At 38.2% G+C, this 12,006-nt stretch overlaps 1 protein-coding gene across 9 annotated transcripts in view; it reads left to right on the top strand.

Annotated features, from left to right (window-relative positions):
- Positions 1–12,006, top strand: part of HPS5 (HPS5 biogenesis of lysosomal organelles complex 2 subunit 2) — a 45,561-nt gene that overhangs the window by 22,035 nt on the left and 11,520 nt on the right. For 5 of the 9 annotated variants that reach the window (XM_059931226.1, XM_059931227.1, XM_059931228.1 and 2 more), the window contains 10 exons: positions 642–791; positions 2,334–2,411; positions 2,718–3,298; positions 4,035–4,143; positions 7,056–7,132; positions 7,424–7,544; positions 7,743–7,898; positions 8,668–8,787; positions 9,996–10,109; positions 11,508–11,614. In XM_059931226.1, coding sequence (XP_059787209.1) covers positions 642–791; positions 2,334–2,411; positions 2,718–3,298; positions 4,035–4,143; positions 7,056–7,132; positions 7,424–7,544; positions 7,743–7,898; positions 8,668–8,787; positions 9,996–10,109; positions 11,508–11,614 — 1,613 coding nt within the window. Of the gene's footprint in view, positions 1–641; positions 792–2,333; positions 2,412–2,717; positions 3,299–4,034; positions 4,144–7,055; positions 7,133–7,423; positions 7,545–7,742; positions 7,899–8,667; positions 8,788–9,995; positions 10,110–11,507; positions 11,615–12,006 lie in introns of those variants that run through there. The other 4 variants (XM_059931232.1, XM_059931231.1, XM_059931234.1 and 1 more) reach the window with 4 other exon arrangements.

Below are 12,006 nucleotides of genomic sequence, written 5' to 3'. Positions count from 1 at the left end.
ATGGGCCCAGAACTGACTTACATGAATTTATGTCCAAGTTTCTCCACTTAAACGTTTTACCATAATAGGATAAAGTCTTCATAATTATAACTTAATAATTATACAATGTGTCATTGAGTCCCTGTATTATGAATAAACTAATGATTTTGGAAAAAAAAAAAATGACATTTGAGTTTGAGAGAGAAGACGTTCTGCAGCTCCTTCACTGCTAATGGGAGTTTTACTGGATACAAATTTTGCTTTTTCAAAGGATATATTGTGACAAATCAGCAGCTGAGTTTCCTGAAGAAATTCTTTGGCTAGGATGGGGCAGGTTTTCACATGGCTTTCTTTGCCTAAGTAGACAGAAACATTGCAGGCACAGCTGCAATTAAAGACCTTTTCTTTAGGATTGAATCAGAGTAGTTTAGTAAATGAAGTGAATCCTTATTATAAATTTTACATGGGCCTTATGTGAAATATGTAATTGATTAGGGAAGTTGCTATAAAGAGTCTTTCTTTATAGGAAGTAAAGAAAGACTTGCTAAGTCCAAGTTTCCTTCAGGGACTGACAGGAACATACAGAACTCAGATACTGAAATTTTCATTCTTGGCAGTAATGAGATTTTTTTCATATTAGTTTATTGGTATTTGATTTCCAGCGTTTCTAGCTTTGTGCGTAAAACTACTGAGAAGATTGGCACCCTTCATACGAGCCCTGATCTGAAAGTGAGACCAGAACCCAGGGGTGATGAGCAGTCATGTGAAGAGGATGTGGGTCCAGTCACTTGCCCAAAGGAGGAAGACACTGAGTAAGCTGTTGCAGAGAAATCTGTGTAAATTCTAGAGAACACAATTGTCGGTTTGAAGAGAGCCATAAACCATGTCCTCTTGAAGAAGACACATGTATGACTCTGTTCATTGTAGATTACTCGCATAGCTTATAAAAACTGTGAATACCACAGAGTAGGTGTTGGAAAATTACATCAACCCATAGCAAGTCTGTTGAGACAGAATTTTAATTTAGCACCTCTTCTTCCATCTTTCTCCTGAACAACTTCCCTCACCTCCAAATCTCTTCAAACTTCTGCGATGTTAGAGAAGGAGTATTAGAGTAAGAGTAGGATAACCAAGGATATAGGCCTTGTTCTGATTCTGCTTCTGACTAGCATGTGACGTTGGTGACTCATGCCCTCTGGCCTGTAAGATGAGAGCATTGGCATTAATGTCGTCACGTGCCTTCCTATGATATGCTGGTGGCATAGTCCTTATGTAGTGGAGTTGTAGCAGAGCCCTTGGTCTGGCACAGTGTGAAGTATCTTGTCCATCTGGTCTCTGCCTTTTCTCATAATTCAGGGGATCTGGGCATTGGAGGCAGGCAAGCTCAGCACTCACCCAGGAATTGAGATAGACCCACAGGGCCAGTGTATACTGACTGGACATTCCGATGAGAAAAAAGGTGTGTTACCCTTAGAGTAACTTAATTATGAATCCCTATGTATATCAGGAGAAAAGTGTAGATAGTGCTGTGACATTTAAGGCAGCCCTCCGTCTGACGTTAGCCCACCTTTCCAGCTTCATTTCCAACCACATCTTTCTAAGCACTCTAAATTCCAGTCCCGTCAGAGAAGTGGGTGTGTACACGTCACTACTTTCTTCCTGCTGTTTCTCCCACCTGCAGTATTTTCCGCCCATTTTTCCTAACGCAAATACACCCCCTCAGGAAAGCTTCTCTTGATTGCCTGGTCAGAATAATGATTCCTGTATCTGTGCTTTCAGATCACAGTGCTTGTGCTGCTCTTTAGCATTCATTCTATTCTCTTTTATATTACAGTTGTTCTCTTGTCTTTCTTTCTGGCTAGGGCTTACTCTGGCTTGAACTTACTCATCTTGAAGCCATGGACCATTTTTTTTTTTTTTTTTAAGAAATTCACGTTCTTTTATTTATTTATTTATGACTGTACTGGGTCTTCGTTTCTGTGCGAGGGCTTTCTCTAGCTGCGGCAAGTGGGGACCACTCTTCATCGCGGTGCGTGGGCCTCTCACCATCATGGCCTCTCTTGTTGTGGAGCACAGGCTCCAGATGCGCAGGCTCAGTAATTGTGGCTCACGGGCCCAGCTGCTCCGCGGCATGTGGGATCCTCCCAGACCAGGGCTCGAACCCGTGTCCCCTGCATTGGCAGGCAGATTCTCAACCACTGCGCCACCAGGGAAGCCCCAGTCATGGACCATTTTTTATACTCATCTGTTTGTTTCATGTATCATTAAGTACAATACCTACCACTTAGTGAGCACTTAGAAATATTTGCCCAAGGAGGTTCTAATCCCCTTTAACTCTTCTCACACTTTTCTAGGGGAAAAGAAGAAGTAACTAGTCAACCTCCAGAAGAGGACAAGTTTCAAGAGCTCAAAATGGCAACAGCAGAAGCAATGTGGGTATTTATGGGTGAGAAAGTTTTATAGTGAGTGGGAATGACTTTTTGAGATCATTAGTAGTGGTCCTGAGACAGTGTGGGGCAGAGGCAGTTTCATTTGGACTTGAAATTCATGAATTAATAGAGAGGTAATGTTCTCTGTGTTGTTGTCTTGCTACTGAGATAATTGTTATTTAAAGAGTTGAAAAGTAACATTTATTCTGGATAAGTAATGTTGTATCTGTTAGGCTTATTTAGCATGAAACAGTTTGTTTTTGAAAAACCACATAAAACATAAATTTCATACTTGTCTGTCTTATATAGGACCAAGCTACAGGACCCACTGGTATTGTTTGAACCACAGTCTCTGAGAATGGTTTTACAGGAGTGGCTTTCACAGTTAGAAAAAACATTTGCCATGAAGGACTTTTCAGGCATTTCAGATACTGGCAACTCATCCATGGAATCAAACCAGGGTATGCTATTGCTTGATGAGTCCAAAAAGGTAATATTAGACGAAGAAGATGAAAAAGAAAGAAGAGACTCTTCAGGCAATGAAGAAACTGTTGATCAAGCAGCATGTGAATCTGTAAATAGTCTGAGGGAGTCCCTGGATGATGACATTTTTCAAGTATGTTCTCCATGCAGTATAGCAGACAGTCTTCAGAAGGACCTGGCTGAAATGACAACATTGTGTTTGGAACTGAATGTACTGAATTCTGAGATCAAAAGTGCAAGTAGACATGTAGACCTCACTTTGCAACAGTGCTCTCCCGAAATTCTGGCTTGTCAGTTCCTAAAGAAGTACTTTTTTCTTCTGGACTTGAAAAGAGCAAAGGAGAGCATCAAGCTGAGTTATACTAACAGTCCTTGTGTTTGGGATACTTTTATTGAAGGACTGAAAGGTAATAATCAGATTGCCTTACCAAAGATAGAAGTTTATATAAAGGACAGTAGCATCTTGGCATTTTTGAGTTTAAAGAAGAAGATTTAAGTAGAAAATCACCTCTGTTCTGGTCAACCATCCATTCAATTTTCCACTCAATTTAGTTTTTTGTTGTTTTTTTTTTTCTGTTGAGATTGCTCACTTTTTTTTTTTTAATTGAAGTATAGTTGATTTACAACTCAATTTAATTTGTAATAGTTCTTGCAACTATTATAAGAAGTTTTATTTCTCTCACAGTCGTATTCAGAAAATGATACAGCAATGTTGGAGAAGTTGGGTTTAAGTAAAATTCTATAAATGCAGATATATGAAAACCAGAAAATCCCTCATGTAACTTACTAATATAGAGATAATATATACCATTTATTGAGTACTCACCAAGTGCCAGATAATATGCTAAACACTTTGCCAGCATTCTTTCATTTCATCCTTACAACACTTTGGAGTAGATGGTGTTGTTCTGTTTAATAGGTAAGGAAACTGAGGCACAGAGAGATTATAATAGTTGAGTAGGCTAAACTGCTGTAATATCTCATAATAACTCAGATACAATATAATAACTCAGATATGGTAGTTTATTTCTTGCTCATATATCAGCCCAGGACAGATGTTCCAGGTCAGTGGGCAGCTCTCTTGCATGTGGTAACTCAGGGTTCCAAGTTCCTTCCATTTTTTTGATCTCTATCCTCCCTTAGGGCTGATGATTAAGATTGGGTTGCTATGTCCAGGGGGAAGCATGTGGAAGAGGCAAACAGGCTCTTACAGGGAGGTGTGGCCTGGTAGTGGCTTACATCTCTTCTGTTGGTAAGTATTCTATCTCATGGCCCCACCTAACTGCAAAGGAGTCTGGGAAATGACCTCTCCAGGTGTCTAGAAGGAAGAGGATGGACATGGGTCAAGAGCTTGCATGTCTGCCTTAGAGATTTTGGTGGGCAGTCAGCAGCCTCTACTTCACACTTGACTGAAGGTCACACTGTTGGTCATCCTCATGTAGAAACCAGCTTTCATACCCTAGAGGCCATGCCTGCCCTTTCTACTACATAGTCCCATGTTTTTGAACAGGTGGATTTTCTTAACTCAAAACTCTGAATAACAGATGTCATGTTTCCAATAATTGATGTAGACTTTAAGCAAACTTTTCATTCATTACCAAAAGTGAGTAGTCACAAATAGAGATACATTTTTATATTATCTGACTTAAAGATCATTGAGGTTTCTAGAAAAAAGGATCTATGGTTACAGTTCTGCTTCAGTTCACATTTAGCAGTTAAAACCATAAGAAATGATTTCAGCTTCTTTTTCTGAATTGAGGTAGACTGTCTTTTATGTTGAAGTAAGAAAAGTTATTTCTTTTCAAATAAGTTCAAATGTTTGATATTACTTACTGGAAGTTTGCTATATCTGTCTCTATTATGTGATTATACCCAACCTTGGTTACAGGAAAATAGCAAAAAAAATAACCACTTCATCAACCTGAGTGGTTAACTTATTGCCGGAGCTGGCTGGAGCAAGTGTGGTGGGTGTTTGAGATGATGCAGCTGCTTCCAAATTAAATTTAAGGGGATAAGTTTGGCTTAGCGCCCACCCAATCATAAAGCTTTCCCTCACTTCATATGCTCTAAATGATGGCCTTCTCCTCTGAATCCCTTTAAATACTTACTGTCTGACCCAATCAAATTGGAAATAATGAAACTGGGAAAAACTGATATATTTTTTTAAACAAATATATCGGAAATTGAAGGTTTGGCTCTTTAGAAATGGTCTGTTGAACAGGTTCCACTCTTCTAATGATGTTGTAATCATGAAAACAGCTTTGGAACTGTTCTTTGGGATTTATCTTCAGACCTAGTTGAAAACTTCTTGAAAAAACTCATTTTACTTTCGATTCATATATATGTAAGCATATATATTTTTTAACTACAAGTAGTTTTAACTAGATCTTCACTCACTTTATTTACACACTTGGCTTTAAATGACTTGGCTATTCCCCAAAGTCAGATCTTCCTTTGGAGGAAGATTTGTTATAACTGATGTTTTTAAAAAATAGGTCAAATATTTTTAAGTTAATTTAATTAAATTTAATTAACTAATTTTTTCCCAAAAGATGGATTAGGGATACCAGTTCTAGAAAAAAACTGAAGAATTTGGCATTGATGGTAGAAATATAGCTTATATATATATTAGCTTGCATATATAATAGCTTATATATAATAGCTTATATATGTAATATGTATATTACATATATAAAGGGGACATTTTCAATGGTAATAGTCACGTATTGGTTATCTGTTCCTTTATCTTGTTTAAAACTTCCAATATGCTTTGCCTCCCAATTTGATTTTTTTTTTTAACATCTTTATTGGAGTATAATTGCTTTACAATGGTGTGTTAGTTTCTGCTTTATAACAAAGTGAATCAGTTATACATATACATATGTTCCCATATCTCTTCCCTCTTGCGTCTCCCTCCCTCCCACCCTCCCTATCCCACCCGTCTAGGTGGTCACAAAGCATCGAGCTGATCTCCCTGTGCTATGTGGCTGCTTCCCACTAGCTATCTATTTTACGTTTGGTAGTGTATATATGTCCATGCCACTCTCTCACTTTGTCACAGCTTACCCTTCCCCCTCCCCATATCCTCAAGTCCATTCTCTAGTAGGTCTGTGTCTTTATTCCCATCTTGCCCCTAGGTTCTTCATGACCTTTTTTTTTTTTTCCCTTAGATTCCATATATATATGTTAGCGTACGGTATTTGTTTTTCCCTTTCTGACTTACTTCACTCTGTATGACAGACTCTAGGTCCATCCACCTCACTACAAATAACTCAATTTCGTTTCTTTTTATGGCTGAGTAATATTCCATTGTATATATGTGCCACATCTTCTTTATCCATTCATCTGTTGATGGACATTTAGGTTGCTTCCATGTCCTGGCTATTGTAAATAGAGCTGCAATGAACATTGGGGTACATGACTCTTTTTGAATTATGGTTTTCTCAGGGTATATGCCCAGTAGTGGGATTGCTGGGTCGTATGGTAGTTCTATTTTTAGTTTTTTAAGGAACCTCCGTACTGTTCTCCATAGTGGCTGTATCAATGTACATTCCCACCAACAGTGCAAGAGTGTTCCCTTTTCTCCACACCCTCTCCAGCATTTATTGTTTCTAGATTTTTTGATGATGGCCATTCTGACAAGTGTGAGATGATATCTCATTGTAGTTTTGATTTTCATTTCTCTAATGATTAATGATGTTGAGCATTCTTTCATGTGTTTGTTGGCAATCTGTATATCTTCTTTGGAGAAATGTCTATTTCAGTCTTCTGCCCATTTTTGGATTGGGTTGTTTGTTTTTTTGATATTGAGCTGCATGAGCTGCTTGTAAATTTTGGAGATTAATCCTTTGTCAGTTGCTTCATTTGCAAATATTTTCTCCCATTCTGAGGGTTGTCTTTTGGTCTTGTTTATGGTTTCCTTTGCTGTGCAAAAGCTTTTAAGTTTCATTAGGTCCCATTTGTTTATTTTTGTTTTTATTTCCATTTCTCTAGGAGGTGGGTCAAAAAGGATCTTGCTGTGATTTATGTCATAGAGTGTTCTGCCTGTGTTTTCCTCTAAGAGTTTGATAGCGTCTGGCCTTACATTTAGTTCTTTAATCCATTTTGAGTTTATTTTTGTGTATGGTGTTAGGGAGTGTTCTAATTTCATACTTTTACATGTAGCTGTCCAGTTTTCCCAGCACCACTTATTGAAGAGGCTGTCTTTTCTCCACTGTGTATTCTTGCCTCCTTTATCAAAGGTAAGGTGACCACATGTGCGTGGGTTTATCTCTGGGCTTTCTATCCTGTTCCATTGATCTGTATTTCTGTTTTTGTGCCAGTGCCATACTGTCTTGATTACCCAATTTAATTTTAAAGTCCTTAAAAGCAGAGGTTGTCTCTTGTTCTGTTGTTGTCTCTCCTATGGTGCTTTACAAATGTTGGGACTTGCACACAGTAGGTGCATGACTAATGATTGTTGATTAACGTGTTCATGAAAAAAATATTTACCACTATGAGATGAAGGGAAAGGGGTGTGCTTTGTCTTTTAGAAATGGCAAGTTCCAATCCTACATATATAAAGATGGAAGAAGGAGACCTTCCAACAAGATTAAAGTTATTGGATGACTTGGTCCCTTTTGACAGTCCTTTGCTGATTGCTTATGCTACCCAGTGAGTGGTCCTGTATGTTGTTCATGTGAACTAAAGCACAGACATTTTCTTCGTCTCAGTCTGTAAAGTTTTACTCTGTTACATGTTGAGCAGCTTCTTGTTAGTATATTTATTTTCATTTCTAATAAATACGTAGAAAATGTAACCAAGTTATCTTACTGAAGTTGAAGACTAACATGTTTTGTTTTTAAAATGCAGATTGTATGAGAAATTTGGAGAATCTGCCCTTCGATCCTTAATCAGGTTTTATCCATCCATTTTGCCTTCAGATGTCATGCAACTTTGTCATCATCATCCTGCTCAGTTTTTGGCTTATTTAGACAGTCTGGTAAAATCAAGGCCTGAAGATCAACGGTGAGGAGAGAATATTTGCGGACCCTCCATTTTTTTTTTTTTTTGGACTCTCTTTTGATAGGGCACTGTTTCTCTAGTATAAGCAGTTGGAACATTTTTACTATTAACTGCCACAGGATTGAGGCACCTGCTATGGAAGAGGAGGATTTTGGCAGTTATGTTCCATTCTTTCACAATTCACAGCACACACCACAAATGTGCGCATAACCCACACTTCTCTTTCCTCCCTCTCTCCCTCTCAGAGATTCTCAGATCAACAGTGTAAAATTAAACTCCGCTTCAATGCCTAGGCTAAGACAGATAAGCTTCCTTGTTGTCTTTGCCAGTGAGTGGATTTTCTGCCACCTTTTTGTTGGTGATATATCCCAGCTTTTTGTGGGTGGATCTCAGTTCCCGCTCTTAACTTCTTTGGGCTGAGGCCTCACTTCGTATCTCCACATGGCAGTAAACACACATGTCCTTTGGTTATTGAGAATGGCAACTTCCCCCATCTGTTTCTTCTGATTGGTTCACATTTGCTATACTGGTATTTATTTCTCCCTTTTTTTTGGCCCTTTGGTATTTTCCTTATTATCTTGAAGCTCAACTGTTCAGTTAAAAGGCTATTAGATTTTCACCAGCATTTCTATACATTTTGTAGCAGAAGAGTTTTCAAGTTATTTCATCCACTGTCTTGATCCCTTAATAACATTTTCTTCACATCTGCACATTTTATCTTTCCTTTCTCAGCATGAATATTGGTGATTTTTTTCCCCCAACTTTCTCTTAGGCCATTCTTCCTTGAGTCTCTCCTACAACCAGAGTCTTTAAGATTGGATTGGCTGCTGTTGGCAGTGTCCCATGATGCTCCCCCAAGCACCAGCACTATGGACGAGGAAGGAGACCCCAGGTATAGAAGGAGTCCTGTTTCTAAGCTCTGCTGCTCCTTTGGAATGGAACCAGTTTATTCACATATAGCATTCTGGGCTTACTTCAGGAACAGCTGTGGAAGCGACTGACCCAAGTCATGGTAGTAATCAGATTGAGTGTACTGCTTAGTGGTTCTGAACATTTTTTGAATCACAGACCCTCTAAGAATCTGATGATTCCTCTCAGAAAAATGCACATTCATGCAAAATTTTGCACATGATGGCAGAGAATTAAACTGGGCTATTGAAACTCTTTCATGGACCAACATTAAGAGACCTTGATGATTAAAACTGTGTTAGAAGAAAATTGTTAGAAAATTGTGTGTGTGTGTGTGTGTGTGTGTGTGTGTGTGTGTGTTTTCTTCCTAGAAATTTGCCAAGGGATTTTTAGATGTAACCTGATTTAGGATTTTTTTTTAACTTTGACTCTTTTTTTTTTTAAAGTTTTTCTAGTACATTTAAAAATTTTTTAATTTATTTATTTTTTGGCTGCATTGGGTCTTCATTGCTGCGCACGAGCTTTCTCTAGTTGTGGTGAGCGGTGGCTTCTCTTGTTGAGGAGCATGGGCTCTAGGCGCGTGGGCTTCAGTAGTTGTGGCACACGGGCTCAGTAGTTGTGGCTCACGGGCTCTAGATTTGCAGGCTCAGTAGTTGTGGAGCACAGGCTTAATTGCTCCATGGCATGTGGAATCTTCCCGGACCAGGGATCGAACCCGTGTCCCCTGCATTGGCAGGCAGATTCTTAACCTTTGTGCCACTGGGGAAGTCCCTGATTAGGATTTTTAAAAAAACAGAATTCATAAAAAATACACACTGTTACTTGTAATCTATCAGAAATATTCCTTGTGTTTTCCTCCAGGAGAAACTTTTTAAAAGCTCCCAAAATGCCTATCTTATATGCCTAGGGAAAAAGGTCTGGAAGGATATAAAATGGTTATCTGTGAGTGATGGAATTATGAGCTTCTTTCTTTTGCTTTTCATTACTAAAATATATAATTTAAAAAAAAACAGGTATTTGTCATTGGAAAAATAGCTGTTTTAATTTTTCAAAGGCCAAGTAGAAATGTTTGAAAAATATAATAATGGAAAAAAATATAATTAAACTCTGGTCTTACCTATCAGCTGATGAATAAGCATTTTTGTAGAGTTTATTTCCTGTCTAATTTACTGATTTTTTTTCATTTTTCAGGCCTCATTCCCACTTGTTTTCCTGGGGTTACAGTCAACTAATCCTTCATCTAATTAAACTTCCTGCAGATTTTACAACCAAAGAGAAAGTGACTGACATCTGTAGGTCTCATGGGTAAGTGAGAATTTTCCTAGAAGCTGAAGTTAAGATTAGAATCATTTTAGTTAGTAACTTTGTAGTTAGGGGCCTGAATGGATATGCTTTGTCATTTGGGATTTTTTTTTTTGCTACATAAAGGTGGCTTTTTGTTTTAAGTGATAATAAACATCTTTTTTTGTCTTAAATTTTGAGCGTATTTTATTTTGTGTGTGGAAGAGACTGGTCCTTGCTCATTCCTCTCTCCCCCTTTTGCTTAGTTGTTAGCCCCAGTTCTCAGGTTTATTTAATTAAGCACCAGGCTGTGTGATACAAATTATAATTGATATAGTTTCGGAGAAGGGAGAGATCAGAATGGGCTCGGTAGAATGGCTGGTGAGGGTCTCAGGAGGTGAGACTTTGAGGTAAGCCCTAAGACTGGGTAGGATTTGTATTCAAACAGGAGCCAGGAGGAGGGGAAGTCAGGTGAGAGAAACAGCAAGAGCAAGGCCATGAAAAACTGACATTGCTTTTTATCTGTACTACATATTCGTCAGTTATTCATGGCCTGAAGATGTTATCTTATGGCTTTACCTGGATTACAGTCTTTTGGAGATAGGGACATGTGTGTTTCTTTTCCCTCATGATGCATAATTCATAAAGTGGTAGGCACTTGGTACATATTTGTTCACTGATAATGAGGGATGAGACTGGCCAGGTGGTGGGTCATGAGATCATATAGGACCTTGTAAGGTGGTTAGAAGAATTTAGTTATCAGCAGAGATCCTTTTAGCCTTTTTGGTACAAAAATGACATGATAAAATGGAGGTTTCTGGAGATCATTTCTGGTTTCATACATGAGAAAGATTGGAGACGAGAAAGGAAGGCCAGCTAGGAAGCTGGTGCAGTAATTCAGGTATGACCAAATTGATTCTAGGTCAGCAGAAGGAGCACATCTAATGGCACATTTCAAAGGAAAATGCAGTGGGACCTGGGTATAGCAAATGAAGGAAGGGGAAGAGTCAAGGAGAACTTCCAAAGTTTGCATACTTGGGGAAGAAATATGCTAGTTTGTTATTGAACCTTAAAGTTTATGAAGTGTATAAGCTTAAATGTCTCATAATTGGGGCTTGGCCTCAAATGTCAGTATTTATCACTAGCTTTATTTTTTTCTTAAATGCTCTAGATCAGGGCTGTCTAATAGAATTTTCTGAGGCAGTGGAAATATTCTATCGCGCTGTCCAGTATGGTAGCCACTAGTCACATGTGGCCATTAAGTACTTGAAATATGTATTGGTCAACTGAAGAACTGACTTAAATTTTATTTAATTTAAATGTAAATAGCCACACGTGGCTAATATCTACAGTATTGGACTGCACCGCTCCAGATAAATTCACTGCCTTTTATTCCTCTCTCCAACTTTGGTCTCTTTAAAGTTTCTGGCCTGGATATCTTAATCTCTGTTTGGAGCTGGGGAGAAGAAGAGAGGCCTTCACGAATATTGTGTATCTGAATGATATGAGCCTGATGGAAGGGGACAATGGTATGTAAATCCCAATGGGTTATTCTTGGTTAGGGTATTTTAGAAGTCACTACAGACTATTCAATAAAGAAATTTGATAAATATTTCAATGATCATTTATGTTATTCTAGCTAGCTGTCACATTTTTGGAGTTTTTTTTTTTTGATCTGTACTACTTGGTATACCATGAAATCATAACTAGAAATAAACTACAGGCAACTTTTCTGTTTCATGAGTGCCTACCGTGTGAGGCATTATATTGATACCTGATGCTTTTCCATATGCTGTTTGAATGAGATATTAAACCTGTGGGATAGTTACTATTATTTCGATTTTACAAAAGTTGTGATTGAGGCCCAGAAAAAGGATAATTAGTTTCTCCACAGTCATACAACTAGTTAATGCTGGAGCTG

This window comes from Balaenoptera ricei, chromosome 8, assembly GCF_028023285.1.
Source record: "Balaenoptera ricei isolate mBalRic1 chromosome 8, mBalRic1.hap2, whole genome shotgun sequence".
Lineage (NCBI taxonomy): Eukaryota > Metazoa > Chordata > Mammalia > Artiodactyla > Balaenopteridae > Balaenoptera > Balaenoptera ricei.
Note: the sequence above shows the minus strand (reverse complement) of the source record. Positions and strands in the feature narration are given on the sequence as shown.